The sequence below is a fragment of the Typopeltis vanoorti genome, chromosome 2, assembly GCF_054136105.1.
Source record: "Typopeltis vanoorti isolate ZY-2024b chromosome 2, IOZ_Tvanoo_1.0, whole genome shotgun sequence".
In the NCBI taxonomy this organism is placed as follows: domain Eukaryota; kingdom Metazoa; phylum Arthropoda; class Arachnida; order Uropygi; family Thelyphonidae; genus Typopeltis; species Typopeltis vanoorti.
In genome coordinates, this window is record NC_143550.1 from 39,051,184 (window position 1) to 39,075,054 (window position 23,871).

Consider the following 23,871-nt stretch of genomic DNA (forward strand, 5'->3'; position numbering starts at 1 on the left):
ACGCTAGTAAAATTTTTCGGGTAAATCACTAATCAAAAATTAAGAAATGTCATTTAACAATAATGAAAAATAATTAGTAAAATAATCTTCCGGTTTTCTCCTCGTAATTCTTAAAACAGAAAACCTTACCAATGAAATATTTATCTTTCTTAATGAATAAGAAAACAAAACATTTAATGTTTTTTTAATAATTACTTGCGCCAACATTTATAATTTAATATTTTAAACTAATTGACAGCTGTAAACAATGACTTTTTTTATTTTATTTTTTTTTGTTTCGGTATCTAGAGTTTAATCCCATACTAACTTAGTTGACATTACTTTTTTTACCAACATATCTACGGTAATTAACTATCGTCCTTAATAATCTTAAGGCATTTATAAATTAACTGTATTACATAATTGGTAATTAACTAGAATAACATTAGACGTAAAAAAAGTTCTCAAAGGGTGATGACTTTTACAACGCGTTTGTTGGATCAACCCGATATTTATTTTTTTTAATACTTTGCAAATGTTTGTTTTCTTGTTAAAGCATTTATCTTTTGGTTTAACACGTCATTTGTTTTACTTTTTTGGATGTGGAATATGAGAATTTCTGAGGCCAGTCTCAGATATTTTATAAATCACGGAACATTTTTGATAAAGAATTATCAGTTTTATTAGGCTAGATTTTCTTTGGCAGTCTTAATTACTTGATATTTTACAACGCGCGCTTAATTTTTTTATGATGCTTAACACATTACGTGTCTATATTTTTGCTTAATTATTTGCAGTCCTTATTTACAAAGACTCCTCTATAGTGTAGTCGGTAGCAACGACTGCTATAGGTCAGAAAGACTCTCTGTTTTCTTCCTCACCTTATAGCTTTAACTTCTTATTAGAATCTAAATAAGTCTTTTCCATCCCCCACTTAGGATTTAATTTTTCTCGGTGAAGAAAATTTTCTTTGTCAAAGTACACACAAAGTCATTCATAATTCAATACACTGTAAGGTCACGTACTAAGAAATTTCTCTTGAGAAAATAAATTTTCATTAAAACAACTTCTTAGAATAGGGTTGGAGGTGCACAATAAAGCAATCTTCTGCTTCTTTACACGTACTGTAGGTTACACCTTTCAGGGATTTTTTTTAAACTTCTTAATTATCTTCTTCCTGTAAAAGTTTAGCGAGCGAAACTCACCCACCCACGCCAAAAGGAAAAGGCCAGGAACAAACCGCTAATCAAAGAACAGCCCGCAAATTTCTATTATATAATAATAATTAGCTTCTCTGAGTGGCAAACTAGTCAATTACTCAAAATGCAGAGTGAGTTTCAGGCAGAGAAATTAGTCATTGTAGCTGTTAGGTGTGAAAGGTGATTCATCATCGTATTTTAGGTGCGGCAAAAGAGAAATGCTTAGCGGAAGTTGGATCCTTGCCTTGAACAAGTAAACTGACGTCAGACAATAAAGTGTGTGACTAACGTCATTAAGCGATGATGGAAATAGAATCGTTCTATGAACTCGTGTCGATGGCTAGCAGAAATGTTCGTTCCACCTCAATTGTCCACTGACAAAAAATGGATTGAAATTATTCACAAAGCATCGACTGACACTTTAAAGGAGAAAGAGAAATGAGTAGAATGTGTTGCTAGAAAAGGAGACCTTGAATCGTTCAGGATCGGTCTATTGTTTAAACCATATGAATTATACAGTATTTAACATAATGTGGTACTGCTCATGCGTGATGGAATGAAATCCGATTGTTAAAAATAGACGCCAAAAATATCATTAAGCAAATTATTTTCTAGGTTGTAGTGGCCTTCGTGTTTATGATTTTACACTCGATTGCAAATGACTAATAGGACTTTAAGGCAATCGATGTAGTGTACATCACAAGTGATACAAATACGTCCTTTCACTAACTTTAAAGTTCCTGAATGTCTTGAAAACATCAGTTATTTGCGTGACAATCAAACATCCTAAAGAGTTGGAAGAAAAATATAAAAGTAAACAGAAATACAAATGAATAATAGAACTGATCAGTTATAGATGCAGGTAGGGTAAGAAGATTGAACTGTTCCTGCCTTATGGCAATGTTGTGTTTGCTTTGCTCCTGCATTTTGGCAATGCTTACTTCGGGCTTTTTTTAATGATTTTGGACAGTCGCGTAGGATGCATCATAAGTATGATACAAGTGCATCTATTCACTAACTTTAAAGTTTTGGGGGTGTTCAGATAGTATCGATTATGTGTGTAGCTATCGTATAATTCAAAAAAAGTTAGGAAAAAATTTTAAAAGTAAACAGAAGACCTCTGTTACTACTGTAACGAACACCCTACACTATTCTGTACTAAGAGAGAAGTGCAGGCAAACAATTTGCTTTCTTGCCTTTTCTTTACTCTCCCCCCCCCCCAAGAGACAATAAAAGACTTGAGAAATTTTTCAACTGCCGACGTTCTAAAAGTTACAGAGCGCAGTTTCCCATCCTACACATAGTCGTGGTATTTTCTTCAATTGAGCTATTGTTGCCAATTCTGTTTTCGGAACATCTTTATCAGGAAGTGAATCACAACCGCTGGAATAGTTTTCGAGTCATGGTGGGACAATAAGAAACCTTGGTGTCTGCTGTAGAGCAGGCATTCACCTTTCTTATCATTTTTCTCCTCTCTCTGTCTCTTCGTGTTATGTTCTTCTTTAAATTTTATGGAACAGTTCTTGTTCCTTTCTGAATCATATATTCATATCTAACACAATTTATCCGATTTCTCTAAAAGTAATATGCAATATAAATTCAACATTTTATACAAAATACAGAACAACATGCAGATGCTCTTAGGTTTGCAATAAAACACTAATATGTTTAAATGGCAAAGAACAGACCATTATAAAATTTATTTCGAGGACAGTGGAAGGCAATACAAAATAGTGTAGTCAGTAGTGAAAAATGTTAACCATATAATGTTTAAATCATCCCGAGACAAGAAAATAATATGTAAGAGTTAGGTTCAATGACCTGTTACTGCCAACTAACTTGACTTTTCCTGAAGCTATCGTAGCATCCCACGTAGAGTATGCCAAGTCTGATAATGAGTTTGTTGCGCGTTCACAAAAGAAACATTTTGAGTTTCTTATAGGAAAACATGAGTGTGGAGATCAACAAGTAACTTATAATGTTCTTCGAATCCAAAATAGAATTGAAACAGCTCTACTTACAGTGCTATTAAGGTGCGTTGACATATATTGGTTCTAAATGAAGAATTTTATACATTTAAGACTACTTAAAAACGAATTAAAGTGCCGAGTTATTAAAATAATATTTTATAAATAATGAAGGTATATTGATGATTGTGTAAAATGAAAGGAAAATCACCTGAGATTTATATTTCAATTTAATGTTTTCACATATGTGCTTCTTCAGAATAATTTGCAGACCGGATTATGGAAACGCTTAACGAAAAACAATCGACCATTGTTGACTATCATAAGTACTCCAGTTACCATAGAAATGCTGTACTTCATTATGTATTCAACTGTAATCAAGTGTTCTTGAAAACAACTTTAATATCCTGATGAGCTAAAGGACCTTTTTTTGTTAACATTAGAATATTGAAACCACAAGATTGTGGTGTTCGAGATGTGCAGCTACCACAGACTGAATAGCAGGTCGTTCATTGTTCCACTTAGCTAAGTAAATTTTCTAATATTGTGTTCATTGATATGGATTAGTTAAAATTTACTGCTGACTTGCTGATGAGTAATTACGGAAAATATAAAAGGAATTAACTACCCATGTAATTGGTCTCCAGAGCATGAGGGCTGGTTGAACTTGGCCTTCCATGGTACTAATTGTTCGATAGGTTTCCAAGATCATTTGGGGGAAAGTGAAGAAACAAGAACAGATATATATGAAAAACGTATATTACAAATATTCTGTGGAAAAACATGAATGAATGATTGTATTGTTCGCTTTTTATTCTCTTTCCAATCCTTCAAAGTATCAGATTATTTATTATTGATTGATTCATATGTGAAGACTTGATGGAACAACAAATACATGGAAGACATGTTTGTCTCATCCCCGGATGAGACTAACTCGCCTTTCAATTCTAGACATTTTGTCAAGTAGCTCCTTTTTTAGGAGTGTTTTACGATTCGTTGTCCGTCAGTACGCATATAATAATTTCGTTTTGTTCACAAGGACTTTATAAAATGTGGTATTTAGTGATCTTTATTAAAATATATCAACCCATTTCAGTTCGAGTAGTTCTTATAGGATCATTTTATTGATAAATTTAGTAAAACATTTCAAAATCATAGCAAATGATAATTCCACTTAGGCTGGATTAAAAAGTAATGGAATTTGGGATTTAAGATACTAAGCTTTGATTTTAGTAATGTTATGTAATGAAAAAAATGCAATAAGTGATTCAAAATGACAGAGAATTCTCATAAATAACAATACATAAACTGCTGACGATATATAGAAAAAAACGACAGTTAAGATTAATTGATGTGATAATGAAAGGCTGTCACTATACAGGAATACTGTTATAGGACGCATTTTTTATTACAATACTTGTTTTCCTAATTAGTTAAGCAATTAGGATTAATAGGATTAGAGGATTATATATATATAATCCTCTAGCTATCAAATATGATAGTTTTTCAAGCCATTTCACTATTTCAATAAGCAGGGAAGAGTGTAAGTTTGGATAGGGTTTCCGAGCTGGTGATGAATATCACCTAAGTTAAACAGTTTTTTTCCCCTGCATTATTTCTGTATTGTTACGTAATTTGGATTCAAATTCAAACCGCTGAAGACATAGATGAGCAAAAATCCATGCTGTACTATCAATGCAATGTTGACTTTTAACATTTAAACTGTTATTATAGACTCGTTGATCCTGCTTTTCACTCCCAAAGAGTAACCAATAGAGCCAATGAGTCATTCACTAGTCTCCCTCCCTTCTAGGACTAAGATCCTGAACCTTTGAATATTAAGACCTGACTTTTGAATCTGTGAAGCAGCAAGGACTTCAGGTATAGCCACTCATATAAATGAACACGATTTGCAAAAAAGGATTACTTAATACTGATAAAAAGTGTGTGATAGATAATGGACGAAATAAAAACTAATAAAGGAAAAAATATTTATCTAAAATATCTGTATAATTTCCACACATTTCACATACTTATGATCCAGAGTATCACAAATTCGTAACAATTTTAGATCATCTTCAATACTTTTGCTTTCAGGTACATTGATTTTTTTTTGTAATTCTTTGATGCTTACATAAGCTCTGAGAGTTTTTGTGGCACCTTTATGTGTGCTTCATTTTCTTGTGAACATTTAATTGACTCCATTTATCATGATATCCCTTAGAAAAATTAATTTTCATGTTTCAAACAGATAAACACTCGTTTGTGTAGTCAGTGAAATGCTTAAGCAAATAAAAATACGGATTAAAAGATACAAAACTCTTAACTGGAAGATTATCTTTAAGACATTCGATAAACATGTTAATGTTATTGGTATTCTGCTATTTGTTTCTTCTTATTTTTAAATTCCTCTTAATGGACCATGAAGATATTCATTACGTCAACTTTGTCGTCGACCGGAACGTTTTTAATCCACTTCTCATGAAAAAAAAAGTCACCACAAAAAAGGACATTGAGACGAACCTAAGACAATTTAATGACCAGCTATTGAATGCTTAATGGGATAATGATCTTCTAATGATGGGTGACCGATTAATTACATGTATGGTGCAGCTTAAAATAAATGGAGAAGACAGTCAAAACCACCAATAATCTCGCCTGCATGAGTGAGCCGAGAAATAATGTGGGTTTCCATTCTTCATGTTTAAAACATCTGCATCGTTTACAGAATGGTAATTTTCTTAAGTATGTTGCTGAGCAGTGCCAAATTGCTTTACGAGATGTACGTGCCTTTTCTTACTGAATAAAAAAATGGATTGCTTCATTCCTTTCTTCTGTTGACAAACTCGAAAGGACTGGATTCCACATCCAACTAATTGATTTCACCGAGTAAAATGTTAAATTGAACAACCGGTAATAGAAAGTGTTAAGTGGTTTGAAGAAAATGATTTTAGGAAGAACAGACTGACTTGAGAAGACATGATAGTTGAAAGCGATGGTTGAACGAGTTTGAAAGACGAGGATTACATGCAGTTAACAGCTAGTATAAAACTCTCTCTCTGTGATGATCTCACTTACCTGTACCACTCTAGACCACGGTGATAATGACGATCGAAAAAGTGAGTCTCCGGCCCCGAAGCGCGAATGTCCGGATGCACCCTCAAGAACTCCAGCAAGGCCCTCGTCCCACACTTTTTCACGCCGATAATCAGCGCTTGGGGGATTCTCTTAATGGGAGGACTGAAGCCTTTCTGTTTGTTCTCAGTTTTCTGTGTGGACATCATCCTTCCTTCGACCCTACCCTGTTTCGGAAGTGTTGTCTGAAGGTGTACAAGGGTCAAGTTTCTGCCGACGTGTCGACCTCGTGAACTCCGATCACCTGTCGACAGTAACCTGTAATCCTCGTAGCTTGCCTCGACGCGCTCTTTGATTCCTCTCGGCAGCCAAGCCTTCACGACGTACTGCTCTGGTTTCCAGGGGTTGGCCTTGCGCCTGTTCACGCCGTCCGGATACCGCTGTCTCCACGCCACCGGCTTGACGGCATTGCTCATCTCGTTAGCGGCACTCTGTCTTATTTCGCTCCGGGGCATGCGAAAGGGACAGCAGACGAGCGTGTACCACGAGTAGCATACGAAACCGCAGCACATGGCCGCCAAAGGAAAAGTACTCCGCAAACGGCGGCGATACCGACGATCCATGCTACGGTCCCTGCTGCTGCTGTCGATCGTTAACCTGACGGTTACAGCCCGATTTGCCTCCGAATTTGAGTCGGTGTGTTCGCTGTTCGTTTCGCTAAACAGGCCAGCTTCTGCAGCCGATGCATCGTGGCCCGAAAACTACCTGTGTCGGGCAGCCAAGCAGACGGACATCTTCTCACGTTCTCGAGACGGAAGACATTGGCACCCACCGATTTAACTTGTGATGTGCGTTCCACTTGACGGGGAAAGAACCGGCTGACTTCAAAGTTCGCAGTTTCTTCCTCCGACCGAAGAGCATTTTTGATGTTCCGCGCCTTCAGTTTTTGTTTGTTTGTTTGTTTACGGATGGACACGTGTTCAGGAGCGAGGGTCCGTCCGAGCACCTTTTTTTACATCTGACGTGCACCGCCGCAGCTCAGCGATTGCGCTTGTCGACAGCTCCCGACGACAGTCGCGAGGAAACCGAACCGTCGAAGGTGCCTAGACATCCATCCATCCATCCCTTTTAGTAGGGCTCAATCACGGTCAACGACGTCTGACACAGCACAATGTCTCTGTACACTGAGTCTCGCTGGTCGATGCGGTATGTTACGGAGTCGGGAACACACATGCTGGACAGGTCATTACGACGCCGCAGCATCTCTACTAGAAATGCCAAATGGCTTACCGGAGTTCGTTAGTTAAACGTGCGGAGTTTTCGATGCGAGCCTCACCAGCGGCCTCTATCGGCGATTTCGAGGAATCATCCTTCAATCCTTCCCCTCTCTCCCGCTGGCGCGCCGAGTGCATCCGATGTAGATGAACAGCTGGACCGAAAGTTAGCAGACATTTTCTTCTAAAGGGAAATTAAGAAAGGATTTATGGACTTGAAGATGTTTTTCAAACAGGAAATTTCATATAAATACGAGAAACGAATCTTTAATTGTCTGAAGCCGTTATAAATGACTTTATGGAAGGAATTGTTTCCTTTTCTAACATCGTGCACTGGGGGTGGGAGATGTCTTAAATAACAAGGATTTTTCATTGCTTAAAGATCGATATAAATTGTGCAGAAGATCTTGGGTTATGTGGGATAAAAAACATTTTATGAATCTAATTGTTGGTTTAGTCGGCAATTAACAAGGTCGATTAATTTACAGTTTCTACGTAGCTGTTTACCATTTCTCGCAGTGCGGTTTTTCTTATCTGCCGTTTCTGTTTGCTTTTCTCCTCTTCTCTCTCTCTCTCTTAGAAGTGAAGAACCGTTATGAATGTTTTTCAACTGAGGATGAGTTAGTCGGTCTCATGCGGAGGCCGAGGGTTTCCTTCTGCAAAACAAGCACAACACACAATTAAGAGGCATTCATACACTTACTCATAGTCTTAATTCCTTCAGTCATAACTCTTTCTCTCTCTCTCTCTCACACATTCACTCGCGAAAAACTCATAACTTCTAGACAATATTTAAATTTAATTCTTATCTTAAATTTCGTTCACGTGAATTCTTAAAATGAAAATATCATAAACATTGCTTATATTATATATTTCCCCTTATCACTTACATTTCAGATAATGCTAATGATATGAAGCAGTTCGTTTTTCTAGCCAGAATTCTATGGCGTCGTTAACCATTATCATGGTGTAAGTTATTAGAATATGCATACCTGCACATATGTAGTAATTAGGGTAAGTTGAAAAGAACAGATCTGACACACATCTAATATCTATTATTATCCTTTTATAACTGAGTAAGAAATACCAAGGTTCGAGTCCCGATTATCACCTAAGGAACAGGGACTTTTCAAATAAAGAGGAGTTACTAATTTCAGTGGGTTTGAATGCGAACTTGAAGAATTTTTCTGCGAGATCACGAAGAAGAGAGGAGATGTAAGGAATGCCGGTTTCTCGATGAATCTGTGAATTTCTGACAAACCACGGTGCATCCAGGATTCCTAAGGCATTTGTTTTGGGTTCTCTGTAATTTCGAAATGTTTGATCTTGAAGCGTGACTCCATGCTGGTAAGGCGTAGGTAAAGACTGGACGTATAACCATCCGGTAAAGTAGTAATTTGTTTTATAAGTTCAGGTTACTCTTGTGGTTGATCATTGGGTAGAGTTGAGCTATTACGTTGGAGGTCTTGGAGCCAATGAGATTGATGTGCTTGTTAAATAGGAGTTTCGTATTCAGTAGTACCCCAAGATATTTGGTCTCTGATTGCCATGGGATCTTTTGACCAGAGAGCAGGATGTCTTCTTTAATGCAGACCTTTCTTTCTAGAGAATAAATGACTGAGCTTTTGACGGGGTTTACTTGAATCCTCCAGTTGGTGAACCATTTTTCCATAACGTTGATACTTCCTTGGAGTCTACTGATTGCCAGGCGAGGGCTGAGAGACCTTGCTAGAATAGCGGTGTCGCCAGCATACAGGGCCGCAATGGTTGTTCTTGAATTTAGAGGGATGTGTGATACATAAATTAAGAACAGTAGCGCGGCCAGAAAGGAGCTAGAATTTTGCGCTTTGAAGCCAGTTGAAACCATGAATGATGTGTTCTGTTAATCGGTTAATTTGTTGCACTGTGCAGTGAGCCTTGCAAAAACCAAATTGCTCATTTGGGATTATTTCATGTTTGTCCACTGCTAGTTGTAGCCTTGTTAGGATGACTTTTTCTGTTACTTTACCGAGGCAGGGAAGAAGGCTGATGGGCCTGTAGCTTTGGGGGAGTTGTGGGTTATTACAAGGCTTTTTCAGAGGAGTGATGTCAGCAGTTTTCCAAGCTGAGGGAAAGTACTGGAGTCTTAATATGGAATTGGTTTTATTAACTAGATAAACTATGGTCTTCCTTGAGAGTAATTTTATTATTCTATTGGTGATACCGTCGGGACCAGCAGCCTTTTTTTATTCTTTAATTGGAATATAATGTTGATTATTTCTGTTGGAGTAGTGGGGAGTGATGAGCTCTGAATCATCCTTAGGCTGTCTTAAGGCTTTTCTGACCTAACGATGAACTTTATTAATGAGATTAATATTTAAGTTTATTAATAAATTTATTAATATTTAAGTTGGAAATAGACAAAAGAATCAGCAAAGCTGGTATGGTAGGAAGTCAGTTGAATAAATTCACATGGAATAAGAGAGAGAGAAATTAGTCGGAAGACTAAATTAGCTGTATACAAGACAGTGTTCAAACCAGTTTTAACTTATGGATCTGAGAGCTGGGTCAGAAGTAAAACACTTGACCAAAGACTAAAGACCGCAGATATGAGAATCCTGAGAAAAATTAGAGGTGTGAACAGATGGCATCAATGGCAATGTCATATTAAAAACGAGGATATTAAGAAAGAACTTGACATTGTCAGCATCCCGGAATGCGTTAGCAGAGCTAATCTCAGGTGGTATGGTTACTTAAACAAAATGGGAGAGGAAAGATTAGCAAAACAAGTGTTCTCTGCCAGGTTGGCAGCAAAACGACCCAGAGGAAGACCAAGATATAGGTGGATTGATACGGTACAAAGTGCCTTAGACGATAGAAACATAAGATCTGATAATGTTGGAGTCTTGACAAGTAACAGACTGATTTGGAGAAAAATTGTAGACAGGAAGTTAGTAATGATGTAAATTTTTCATGTAGTACTATCATATTCTGTACACCCCTTGAGGGTACATGGCAGGAATTTGATGATGATATTTAAGTTTTCATAAGATGTGCTGCATTGATTTTCCAGATTGTCAATTAGGGCTTCTACGTTTTCTTCATCTGAGTGTGCAATTCCATGTTTAGTCTTCATAGGGTGGGGGGGGGTTGTCTTTTGGTACGAAGAGTTTTTAGAAATTTCCGGAGTTATCATCTGGGTTGATTTCCGTAAGTTTAGATTCCCATTCTGAATTCCTGTGTTTCTGCAGAGCTTCTCGAACCTGTCTGTTCAAGTTGTTTAAGATTGTTTTGTCCTGCGGGGGGCTCTCGTGTTGTGGTATCGCTTTCTGTCTTTGTTTTTAGCTCTGATCAGGTTCATAATCTCTTCCGGAATCCGATTGGATGAATGGAAGACAGTGGTTTGCGTGACTGATGCTATTGCTGTGTTAATTTGTCTTGTTAGGTTGCTTACAGCTAAATCTGTGTCTTCTTTTTCGCGAATGACAGGAGGTAGGCCGATGTGCACTGGGAGAACCTTAGAGAGCTTGTCCCATGCTATAAAAGAGTATTGAGGAGAGAGAGAGCTGATCCTGGGTGCCTAGCTTGAGATGGATGGGGTTATGATCTGAAGTAAGCTCTTCTAATTTCTCCAGCTGATATTGATATCTGATGTTTTTGAGGATGACTATGTCCAGTACATCTGAGCTTCCTGATGAACTGTAGTGGGTGGGCTCGGTAGGTCCAGCTACTATTGAAGAGTTGAGTGAAGTGTAGTTAAATAAAGTACGGCCTTTGGAGTTGATTGACGAACCGAACCAAGCTGTATGTTTGGAGTTGAGGTCTCCTGCTATAATTATAGAATCCGTGGAGCCGAGGATGGAGTCTAAATCCGATGTCAATAGTGGAATGCGGGGAGGATAGTACGCTGCATAGATTTTAAGTCTACCTGCGTTGTTGGTGTGCACCTCCACACCTGTTGCCTCTAGGTTTAAAGTTTGAGGGTTGGTTAAAACATTGTGGCTTAAATAATTTTTATTAAAAATGGCTGTGCCACCGCCACTAGAGTTAAGTCTGTCTATCCTATATAGTGAATGTCTTCTTAATTTAGGGTTGTTAGAGTCTGAGGTGTGATTCACTGATCAAGATTAGTATGGATTATATCTATTTGGAAGTGAGTTTGGATTGAATTTTTTATACATTGTAGAGATCTGTCAATATGAATCGGATTTATAGTCAGAATCTCTTTCTGGAAGATGGTGAGTGGCTTGCTTTGCTGAATTCATGCAGCATTGTGAAAAGTGAAGCAGTTAGAACTGATGTCAAGTTGGATCCTGTTTGCTCTTGAGATGAAGGAATCAATCCGAGTTCGTGCCGCCTATGCGTATGTTTTGGTCATGGATGAAGGTCGCGTACCTTCCTACGCATCCACCATGTTAATTCGATGGAATATTTAGTAGAACATATCTTGATGAATTTGATGAAAAATTAGGAAGATATGACTTTTGCATTACTTCAACCTTGGTATGAAGTCGGCCTTTATTGAGGTCTTTGGGTCTGGCTCCCACCGAAGAGACCTCAGTAAAGGTCGAAACCGGTTTGGGTAGTGACCCTTCCCATAATGCATAGAATTATACATGTCTACAAGGAGATGTGCTTTGCATTATGGGATACTAAGGAAAGTAATCAGAACTCAGTCCACGAGTTGCCTCAGTCCTGAAAATACTTCATGAGCAAACTTTGTTTGCTTACACTTGGATAAAGGATTAAACTAAGTATATAATTTCCTGGTATCTTTAATTTAACAAATTTTTAAATTAATCTAGGAGGCATAGTTATTTCAAATTTTTTTAGATACCTCTAAAGGATTTCCACTATTATTATGAGTTATTTATTTCATCTAAAATATTCCAAATGTGTAAAACAGTGATTAAATAATAGACAACTGGTAATAGCAACAAAGGCATAGAATTTTACTCTCCTGTTCCTATTCCTATTTGTAGATGTGAGATAATGTTGCATGAGAACCATTCTCTCTTGTAAATAGAAATTATACGCAGTAGGAGTCAGAGAAGACAAAAGTATGACATGAAATTAAAAAAAAGCGATAAAAAAACAGTGTCATTATAATTTAAAAACTTGATTTCCGATGTTTCTTTCATATTAACTAGATTTAGAAACTTTTTCCATCATCTTCAACCCATCCGTCCGTACGACCGGTAGAGTTCTCCGATTACGGGTCAAGACGAATTAATGCAGTCAGCCCGTCACTACTTTGATGCATCTCACCTAAAAGCAAGTATTTGTGACTGTAGATCTGTGTCCACGGGGCCTTTGTCTATTTCTGAAGGACGAAAAATCCGAGTTTCCGGGAAGAAAAAGCCTCCATTTCCGTATGAGACTGGTTAACTCACCATTTGATTAAAAAGACCCGCTAAAGGTTTGAACCCGGCTCTTTCCAACTAAAGGGCTCATTTATACCAACTGAGCTACGGAGCCTCTTCGAAACCTTTTAAATGCAGCATATTTTCTTGAAAAATTATTTGATTTAATGTAAAATATATTGATGCAAATATGATTTAGATATTTACATCGATATATGATAAAGAGCTTCATGGGTTGCGTGGTTGTAGCTGTAATCATTATACTGATCATAGTGGCATGAAATGGAAGTAGGAACTCTGCAAAAGAGAATCACATCTTCATAAAAGAGACAAGCAATATAAAAGTTCAGTAAATAGAAATTGATCTTTGATCTGCTTATATTTATTTTCCTGTGGATTTAGAGTTTTAATATTCAGTATACTTCGTCTGAATAAAACATTTGCAGACCATTGAAGGAAGATATGACTGAACTTCCATTTCGACGTATTGGCATCTACGGAATCTTTTGGATACTTCTCAGAAGTGTCATAGTGGCGTGTCATGGTTCAAACGTCGCACGATACGAACTCTACTGCCTCTTATCTTTCTGATATTTGATTGATATGGTGTACACAGACAATCCACACAATCTGGCAGCACTCCAGGAAAAACGTAGGAAGGAAATTAATGGTATTTCTAAGGAGACTCTACATCCATGCTTCCGCACAGTGTCGCTTTGCAAGGAAAGCGATATTGCACCCATTGACGGTATAGTAACTTCCTAAGAAAGGGTTTCGATGTGCGTTTGCTTTGTTACTACGTACTGCAAAGATAATAAGAATATTTCTTGTCTTCTACGTTTAATAAAGCTTTGTTCTCATTGGTCACTTAAATTAATATCCTGGGGGAAGGTAGTTATTTCTTGTTTCATATTTTAAAGTGATTACGAAACCACATCTAATCTTTCATTAATATTCTGCATTTAGTAACTTCTCGCTACAAGTAACTTTGCTTGACATAAATCTAATTTTTGCCATGATTGGACGAATATTATCTATTTAATCTCTCTCTCAAAGACAGGATCCGATTTTCTGGTCTATTTTGCAGGAGGCAAAAATGTGTTTTTCTAGAGGAAAACAGAACCATCTCCATATGAGATTGGTTAACTCAATTTCAGCTAAAACTGAACCTTTTGTAAAAGCTCCTTGCAATATAAATGAGATTCAGACCAAGTTCTTTCCATTCAATCGACTTTTCTTAAAGACAGTTTTATATTATCTAATAATATCCTTGATTCTTTGAGACCATCGTAATGTGAATGTCCAAGTTGGCATAAAGTAAAGTCAATTCATGATTTTAGCATTTGCTTATCTAATCTTTGCTTTTCGGGAGTCGTCGGAGTTATTTAAGCATAAACAGGAACTAATACTTAATGATGCAGTATTTTAACTTTTGAGATTTATGCTGTACAATGAAACACGTGTTAATGATTGCTGCAATCAGAAGCAGACTTAACGGATACTTTGCAGAGATAAACTTGTTCAAAATTGAGGAGCCGTGAAATTCATACTTATGCGAATTTATATGGAACTGTGTATTTATTAGAATGTAGTTTATTTTGTTCATCTAATTATACGAATTGGTATATTTATAATAGGATTATCAGTCCAAAACTATAACATGTAAATATTACAATATAATTAATGATTTCCGAAAGTAATTTTGATTTTTTTAAAAGATATTTTAATAAAGTGGATTTATTTAGATGGCTGATAATAAATGACTTTAAAATATACAAATTAAAATAACATGCATGGAGATCTGTTAAGTATGTACTTTTTGATCATTTTCATATTATCAGAAACGAAGTAATTTTTCAACCAAGAAAAGGACTTGTGTGTTGCCCAGTCACAGAACGTATTAGAAAAATCTTTTATAATAAAAGAGCACACAGGACTGTTGTGAATATATTTTATTTCTTATAATAGAAATAAAAAAATTTCAATTTTCCAACGATATAAAATAAGTATAAGAATCTTTGTAAAGGGGGGAAAAAGTTCTATAAAATGCATAGAAATGTGGCGTCTTATTCTTGGACAAAATACAATTCTCAGAACTCTGTAAGAAAACGAAATCTTTGTTTGTTTATTTATATACCAAACTCTCGAGATTTTCAGTTTGATAAATAGGATGAGCAAGTACTGCTTTATCGCATTCTCGTCCGTGTTTTCACTTTTGGTTGTAACCGAGGTCACGAGCTGGTGTCGAAGGCAACCGCTTGTATATGTTTGTCCATCGAACGTTCGGAATGAAATTGCGCATCTCGTCGTTGCTTGGAGACACAGAACGAGACCTTAGCTTACGGTAGAGCTAAAGGCAGAAGGACAAACGATGAGAGACATCTCGGATATAAACAGATTGCAGGACAGAATAAACACACTGTTTGCTATCGTAAACAATACACAGAAAGAGTAACAAATAAAAGAACGGGAGAGCAATGTCATCACTCTCATTCTGCAGTTCTAAGCTTAGCGCGTGAAACATTGTTTATAGACACATTCATTGATTGGCATATATTTATGCATACATTTGTTAGTATTAATATATCTGACTAATTTACCGTCTTCCTTTTTTTTTATCTGTTTTCAATTTGATAAGAATGTCTCTTTGCAAGGATGATCCTCCTTTCAGATGAAACTAACTCAGTCTCTCGATAATGCCCAGAAAATGTTTATTCAGTTATTTCTTCGACGTCTTTCTAATTAAAGTGTACGTCCTTGTAGTGGCGCCATAGAGGCGTCCACTGGGAAGTATTTCGCTTATTTTATGAAGCAGTACGGAATAATTAGTACAATAGTGTAAATCATGGACAGTTTTTTTCCCTTTGTTTCTTTCAGTAGCAGGAACCTTTAGTTTGCTAATAATCTAATACATGGCAAATGAAAGGCATCTGGATTTTTATCCTGATAACTTTTAGATTTGTGTTAATCGTTACTTTGACAATTACAGTAACTTTAGAATCTTAAAATAAGTATTGAAGAGGAGATCACTTATTCAGAAGGTCATCTAGTTTAAACTAGATGACCTTCTGAATAAGGTCATCTAGTTTAAACGATGCTTATTACACGCCTCATTAACTACTTCTCTTTTCAAAACATGAACCAGGCTTTTTACATTCAATCATTTTAAATATAATTCTCATTATGTTATCGATGCTCTTCTATTACATATTCTCTCCCCTTCATATAAGCATTTTATTTTAATATTTTCTAGATTTTCTCTTTGTGACCACATCTCCTTTCCATATAACATTGTCCTCTTCTTCCACATTTCAAAATAAACTAAACCGAACCAAATTGTAGCACCATTTGTTTTCTGGCATAAATGTTTAGATCTCTTTCTAGATTGCCCTAATGTGTTTCCAAATTTCAAACTCATCTATTGTTCCTATGGCAGTCCATCTATCTTAAACAGCAAATGTATGTAAGTTGATAATATCAATCAGTGGTATGGTACAGGACTAAATTTAATATCAGAATATTGTGATGTTAATTCGGTATTATTCCAGTTTGTTCACTGACAACTTCATACACTGTTCTTATTCTTACCTGTAACAAACATTTTACGTCACCTGTCTTCAGCTTAGGTAAATGAGTCATTATTATTATTATTAAGAGAGACCTCCAGGAAGTTAGAGACTCATCGAGGGAGGCCACATACTATACGCACCAGCTATCTTAGTTATTCTTGAATTCATTCACACTGCTTGCACTCACAACATCCAATGGCAATTCATTCCAATCACGCACCACCCTCTGAGAAAAACATCTATCCCTTATTCCCTTCTTCGCGGCCTTCATTCTCAGTTTCCAAGGGTGCCCTCTCGTCCTTTTACCACCCTCCATAAATTGAAAATTTTCATCAATTGAAATCCTGTATGACCCTTTCAGAAATTTGTAAGTCTCAATCATATCACCCCTCTTTCTCCTGTTTACTAGTGTTTGCAGTCTTCAAATTCTCAATTTGTCTTTCTTCATATTCAACAATCCTGATATCATTTTTAACACCCTCCTTTGCACTTTCTCCACTGTATCAGAATCACAAACGGAAACCAGAAGACCAGACCTGCGTACAATAGTCCAAGTGAGGTCTTATCAAGGCCTTGTAAAGAGGCAAAATAACATCCTTATCTTTACATGTGAACGTTCGTTTCAGCATTACAATTATCTTTTGAGTTGCATTTGCGATCTTTGCCACATGACCCCTGAACTTCAACTTACTATCTATTAACACTCCAAGATCCCTAGTCTCATCAGTTTCTTCTGGCCTAATCCCACCAATATACGACGACATTCGATATCTAATTACGAGTCACCTATTTCTCTTCAATTTTTAGGCCACCACCTTCTACCTTGTGAAATGGTAGCATTTTGTTTTCATCCCAATTCCACTCAAGATAACATCTTGAGTGGGATTCACATAAAAATATTTCAAAATGAAATGTGAAGTAATATTTCTATTTTTGATTGAAGTTGCAAGATTCATACTCTCTAAAATGCCGTATTGAGTAAGAAAAACTGAAAATGAATAGAAAATCAGAGTCCAAGAAATCGAATTTTTAAGTGTATAACATCATGTACAACAGAGACAGAATTGAATTTTACTTTTCATCTTCTGGACGATTTTGTTTTAATTCTTTATTCTCCTGTCCATTTTCACTTAAAGTCGTGTAATTTTAGATGCAATTAGGATTTTTTTCGCTCATTTTTTTCTTTATAACCTTTCTTTTATTCTGGGATTTCGAACATGATCTAATGATCTCCATCACTAGAGATGGCATTGAACACATTTGCTCTTTATTTTTTAACTAAGAACATTATTTTTCTAGGCACGAAAAAATATAAATTAAGTCTTGGTTAGGTTAAAAGCAGCATTAAACAACTTATAAACAAAACGACATAAAAGAATAATAAATCCAATTACAAATGCGAAGTAATTTAATCCTACTGAAAAACAAAAGTACTCTGATGTGGTCGTGCTCTAAAAAATAACGAGTTATCCTAGTAAATAATAGATTAATAATATATCTAGATATTAATTACCTTACTGTCTGTATATATCGTCCAATTAGATAGGTATCAGCGATTTATTATATTTTCTGATTAGGGAGATGTGAGCGTATGAATGCCGAAGCAATTTTATTTGCTTTGTTGCTTCTGCCTTCTTAAATAGATACAATCACTAAAATGTTAAAGTGAGCACTGATTAACGAACAAAAACACGTACGTTCTGGAGAAATAGACTCGAAAATTTGTTTCTTTATTTTAACTTTTCATGAGGTTTTACTTTGTATTATCAGTTTTCAATTTTGATCGGATTGCATCGGCATTCTCTGTAGATATCTCACTGAAACTGTATTTATCGCTAACTAAATAATTATTGTAGCTCTTTAAATGGGAGGAAGGCAGAACCTTCGATTGCAAAGCCCTTATAAAGCTCCTGTTGTAGACGGGGTTCGAATCAAGGGCAATGTTTCATCGCTCTAGTGACTGCGCTGTAGTAATTCAATTAATCCTTCGTGAACTTTTTATTGCAGTTTTTTTACGGATATTCTGGTTGATAAACAATTTAGTAAACGAAATTAAATAAGAATATGAGGAACAATTCCTTCTTCGTTAAATCATTAGAGTTTCAGAGCGTTAAATTATTGCCAGTTCACTATAACTGGTCGTTTTAAATTATACCACGAAAAGCAACTCTACATCATATTACTACCTCCAGCCTTCATCGATGGAACAAAACAGATAAAAAGCATTCTTCAACCATCCTCCATATCCACATACATCGACGGAAAAGTGTAGCACCACTCTTCGCTTCACGAGTCTGATTCCTATTTCTCTGTGTCCAGGTTCTGCCCATCTTGTAACTCATCCCATTAGGTGATTCATGATTGTAGTTCTTTAATAACATTGGTAGTTGTTAGCAAAGGCTTTAGGATTACAGCTGTTACCTGAAAATTCATGGTAGGAAACTTTGTTTGTCGTGAACACACTTATGGGATTGCTTATGGTTGCTCGCATCTCGAAACAGATCTTACAGGGTGATAGCGAAATGAGATAATCAGCCTTCTCAAGTAGCGTTAGCTCTAAGCATTGTCAGTCCCTCAGTGTTTTAAGTCTGTGTGAACATGTCTTGTTTAATGTCACCTGTGGACCCTCTAATTTCGGAGATTGCTAAATGTAAACTTAGGAATATTTATTTACTACACAATAGCACGTACAGATCTCTTCCCCAATGGCATCCCACTATCATTCCCTGAAACTTTACGTCTACCCCTGTACGCACTGTGGAGTAAACAAGAGAACGTTGAAGAGAGCCAGTCAGTCATCTTATTATAGGTCTTAATAAGTGCATAATACTCAGTCGCATCCATTTTCCTACAGCTGAAGCTGAAGGAATGCCTCATGACTTTTAATAGAAGGGTGTAGCTGACGAAAGTTTTAAGTTTTTTCCTTCCTTATAAACCAAAAACTGTTTGGACAGCTCAAATCAAATATAATACACTTCACTTGCAGAGTTATCTTGCCCGTAATTCCAAAAACTCTCTAAGTCAGTCAACAGTATTGTTATTGTTATTCTAATGTGCTTTTCTATCCATAAACATCGCAAATCATGCTATTATGTTAGTTTATTTCAAACATGCCAAATCAAAGTTAAATAGTTTTTTCGCTTCTCAGAGTACATGTCGTATTCTGTTCTTAATATCGTGTAATAAGAAAAGATATTATTAAGTGATGTTCCGACTCGCATATGAGAAGTTCTCGAAGCTTCTTTACCTGCCATTTCCAGATGCAATAACAAAGAATATAAGTCTAATCAGGTCGGCACATAAAACAGATATTCTAGCTTGTCCGCTTGTAATGTCAGTATGGGACCACCAGCAGAGGAACGGAATATAGAAACAGGAAGACGAGATATTGGCAACCGACAGGGGTTCCCTCAATACTGATGAACTTGGGATAGCTTGTCTAGTCCAGATGTCTCTAACAAAAAAAAAAGTTGGTTTAGGAGTAGGAGATGTGGTCGAGATGTTACGTACAAGAATTATTAGATTGCCTTTGAGTAAGTCGAGAAAATATTTCCAGTTGTATAATCAACTGGTATGTCGACTATTTTCAGTATGGATAATCCTGAAAGCAATGAAAGAAGTAAAATATGTAATACTAAGCCGAAGAAAACCTTATCTGAATCTTCAAAATGTAGTTTAGTAAAAACAGGTGTTCAAATCATCAAAAGCTATGATGATTATACAAAATTTATTCCTCTTAATGGCCTAACTTTAATGTAATATTATTTAAAAAAATAAGTGGTGTGTCTTCTTTTCTACTATTTTTTTATTTGATAGATGAAGGAAATATCGCAAATTAATAGTCAACACTCTGTAAGTACAAAGAGATATAATTTACATTATTAATACCGATTTTATATGTGTATGAAAGTTCTTACATTTTAATAATAGCAATTGTATTTTCTGTAATTTAATGATTAGATACTGTTTAGTTGTAAATACAGGCTACGAGCTCAAAAAAGATAAAGACATAATGTCTATTTTTGAAGCTTATCAATTAAATAAATTTTTGTGTAAGATATGCATTTAACCTATTAAGTAATGTTCAACCATTTTATATAAACATGAACCTAGATAATTTCTTTAGTCGTTTTTTCACTCTAGGGCTAAAAAAATTAATTTTGTCAAGTACCTTTTAGTGTAATATTAATTTATATTTAGTTGTTTTCGCTGTTCTGTAACAAACGTGTGTACTTTAGTCGAATATGGAATCAATCCAGTTTAGGTAGCGGGAAACCTTTATAATATCTTTTCGACAGTTGAATGAATCTCAACTCAAACAAACTGACTTTAGAATACAAGCAATTGGCAGTCAGTATACTATAATCTTATGGTTTAGTTTTTAGTTGTTTTTCATCTTCCCTAATTCAATGAAATCGAATTTAAGTTTAAAAAGGCAAATATATTCAGCTATTTTAGGCCAATGAGCATAAAACATGGAAGACGAGGCATTTCTCTGTTCATTTTCATCATTCATGACTTTTAATTTTGTGTTAAAGGTTAATAGTTTAATTAAATATTTTAATTAGATGAGTCATCATGTCATTTTAAAACCATAATAGTTTTATTGTTTTTATTAGTGAAAGAAATTCATAAATAGATTAAAATTATATCATTTAGTAAAACTTTAACATTCAAGATATTACAATGACCTTCTCAAATAATAAAAAAAAAGTTTAGTTTTTTTATTTCATCAAACAGGAAACTTAAAAAAGACCTCGCAAACTCAAGGCAACAGTTACTCGCATCTGCAAATCCACCAATGGCTAATTTATGTGCAAATCATCATGTAACTGGTGAAGTGGATAAAAAAAGGCACAGATGACACGTGCCAACACTGAATCGTTAAATTCTGCTTCACTGAACGCGGCATTTTGACGTAGAAAACTAATCAGTACGGATCAGAACAGTCATAAAATTTCACTGACGTCATTCTATCTTCTTCTTCGCTATTTGCAGATAAACGTGTCGACTGAAGGTGAGTGAAAGGAGTCGCTAGACCATACGTGCTCCGAGGCCCTCGGCTGTAACGAGATCTTTTTAATTTTCATTCCGACTCTCCGTTGACTTCCTGTTCCGGTAAATTCGACTGGTGCTGTGCTTACATCATTAATATCTCTCGGATCAGCGGGTTACTATGAAAGAACTTTCTTATCCCGGGGAATGCAGAGAGGTCAAAGATTATTTCTTAAGTCAGAAAATATGTAGAGATGAAGATCTAATTCTGTCTTTTATGCGTTTTTTTTTTAATTTGTAATATGAACATGTGAATGCATTGGCAAAATTCTTGAACGCAGCAAGAGAATAATTATATATAGATTTTAGCTAGCCTCCATTTTTTTTTACAATTTCCCGAATAATTTGATGTTAAACTAGCTAGTAGATGTTCAGATTCCATCAAAATTACACTTGAAGAACCAGGGAGAATCATTTTCCCCAAGAATAGGCAAAGCCCATTTTTCTGCATAGAATTATATCCGCTAGGGAGATTCCTATTCCCATTTTTCTTTTAAACGAACCTGGCTTCATATTAGATAAAATAGCAAATGGTGCTCTATCTGTGCTTTGACGTTTTCTTAATTCTGTCGTAAACAAATTGTACATATTGTTAATATCCACTCTTTGCTGTATTTGACTTGAAGTTATTAGGCTACTAACCATTTATTTCATTTCAAGGATTTACTGTTCTAATTTATTCATTCCGTGTAATAGGTTAAAGCATTTAAAAATAAATTATGGAAATACTGTAAACGATTAATTTTCTAGTAAATACCATTAAAATGAACGTGGAGCTTAATTGAAGATGAGATTTCATATTATTTGATAAATCCAAAAATAACTTTAAACTTTTGCCCCTTTAAACGTGTTTACCACGCATTTCCGGAGTGTGAGACAGTGAAGTATGTCCGATGGTTTCGATAATAGAATATGATGAACGGTATTATAGGAAGAATTATATTTTACAATAATATACAGTATTAGAATACTACCATGGCCATGGATGCTTGTGAATGTCTTTGGATGGTAGAAGAATTTTATTTGCCCGGTTTGAATCCGACATCCCATTTCTTGGAGTTCTGAAGTGGCTTGCATATTTCCTGATTATCTCTCTTAGCCAAGCATGGCACTTTTGCAATAGGTTTCAACTTTTCATGGGTAGGACACCCCCCCCCACACACACACCTAAAATTAACACTGTGAGATGCCTATTTCCTTTTTTTCGTGGTTGTAAAAAGCCATATTACACTAAGGGATGCACTTAGTCAAATATAAAACAAATGAATATGTAATATTTGTTGCAAAGTTATTTTCTGGTGGAATATAAAATTGAATTTCCATATATTGCAATGTATTCTTAAGCTTCTTACGTAGACCAATACCTCCGAGTGATCTGAATTTGAAATTCAACTAGCCGTTTTATAAGTTGTCCAATGGACCAATTTTGGAAACGAAAAAATATTCCGCATAATTCTTAAAGAGAAGAAACTCTAAGCGCCCGGCTCTTTGGGAGTCTTTTGCCATAAAAACGGAAAATATGATATATAAATCACGAACTGTAATATAAGCGATTTAAATATTCGCATCCTTTTCAATTGCCAAATTCTCGTTATCAAAGTTAAAGGACGCTTTCCTATGTGAAACCTCTGATACTTGTTTTTTTTTAATTTTATTTCGCCCAGCAAAATGCTACACTGAAGATTGGTCCAGTTTAAGTAAGTCATGATTTTGACGATAAAATATTTTATAAATGCAAGTTTTTAAGTTTTATATGTATTTCATTTGACGAAGAGAACTCATAGAAGGAAGATTAAAAAAATTCTAAGAATATAGGATGGTCCGAAAGATTCTAATAATATCTTAGCTTTGATTATTATCTGATGCTTATTTCTGAATATCAAATCTAATAGATGCTAATATTAAATATGGAATTAATCTAAAAGAAATTTCAGTTTAGTTTTTTATTGCTTTATTGTTCATTTTGAAAGAATTAAACCAAGAATCAGTAATAGAAAAAATTAAAAAATATAAACATAAATGGATGGAACACGTTCAAAGAATGAAAACAGAAAGATTACCAAAACAAGCCTTAAAGTACAAGGCATTAGGAAAAAGAAAACCAGGACGTCCTCTTAAACGATTCAACGATGACTTCTAAGGCCGGAACAGGCCATGCTAGGCCTAAATCCTTGATATGCATGATGATGATCATTGTTTATTTTGAAAGTGCATTATAGCTCTATACACTCTGGTAACATATTGTTCACGATTATATTTTAACAAAGGAAAATTTCATGAACAAAAAATCTAAGGGCAAAACTATGAACAAAAATCAAAGGACAAAATTTCAAATTAAATTTTTTTTAGAAATAATAAAATACAACACACACAAATACACTGTGTGTGTGTGTGTGTGTGTGTGTGTGTGT

At 35.5% G+C, this 23,871-nt stretch overlaps 1 protein-coding gene and 1 long non-coding RNA gene across 4 annotated transcripts in view; one reads left to right on the forward strand and one right to left on the reverse strand.

Annotated features, from left to right (window-relative positions):
* Positions 1–7,392, reverse strand: part of LOC150108935 (heparan sulfate glucosamine 3-O-sulfotransferase 6-like) — a 70,026-nt gene extending 62,634 nt beyond the window's left edge. Inside the window, exon 1 of the mRNA XM_090404425.1 lies at positions 6,224–7,392. Within this exon, the coding sequence (XP_090260551.1) occupies positions 6,224–6,843 (620 nt within the window). The 5' untranslated portion in view covers positions 6,844–7,392. The remainder of the gene's footprint in view (positions 1–6,223) is intronic.
* LOC150108934 (uncharacterized) overlaps positions 1–23,871 on the forward strand; it is a 353,210-nt gene that overhangs the window by 122,245 nt on the left and 207,094 nt on the right. The window lies entirely within an intron of this gene.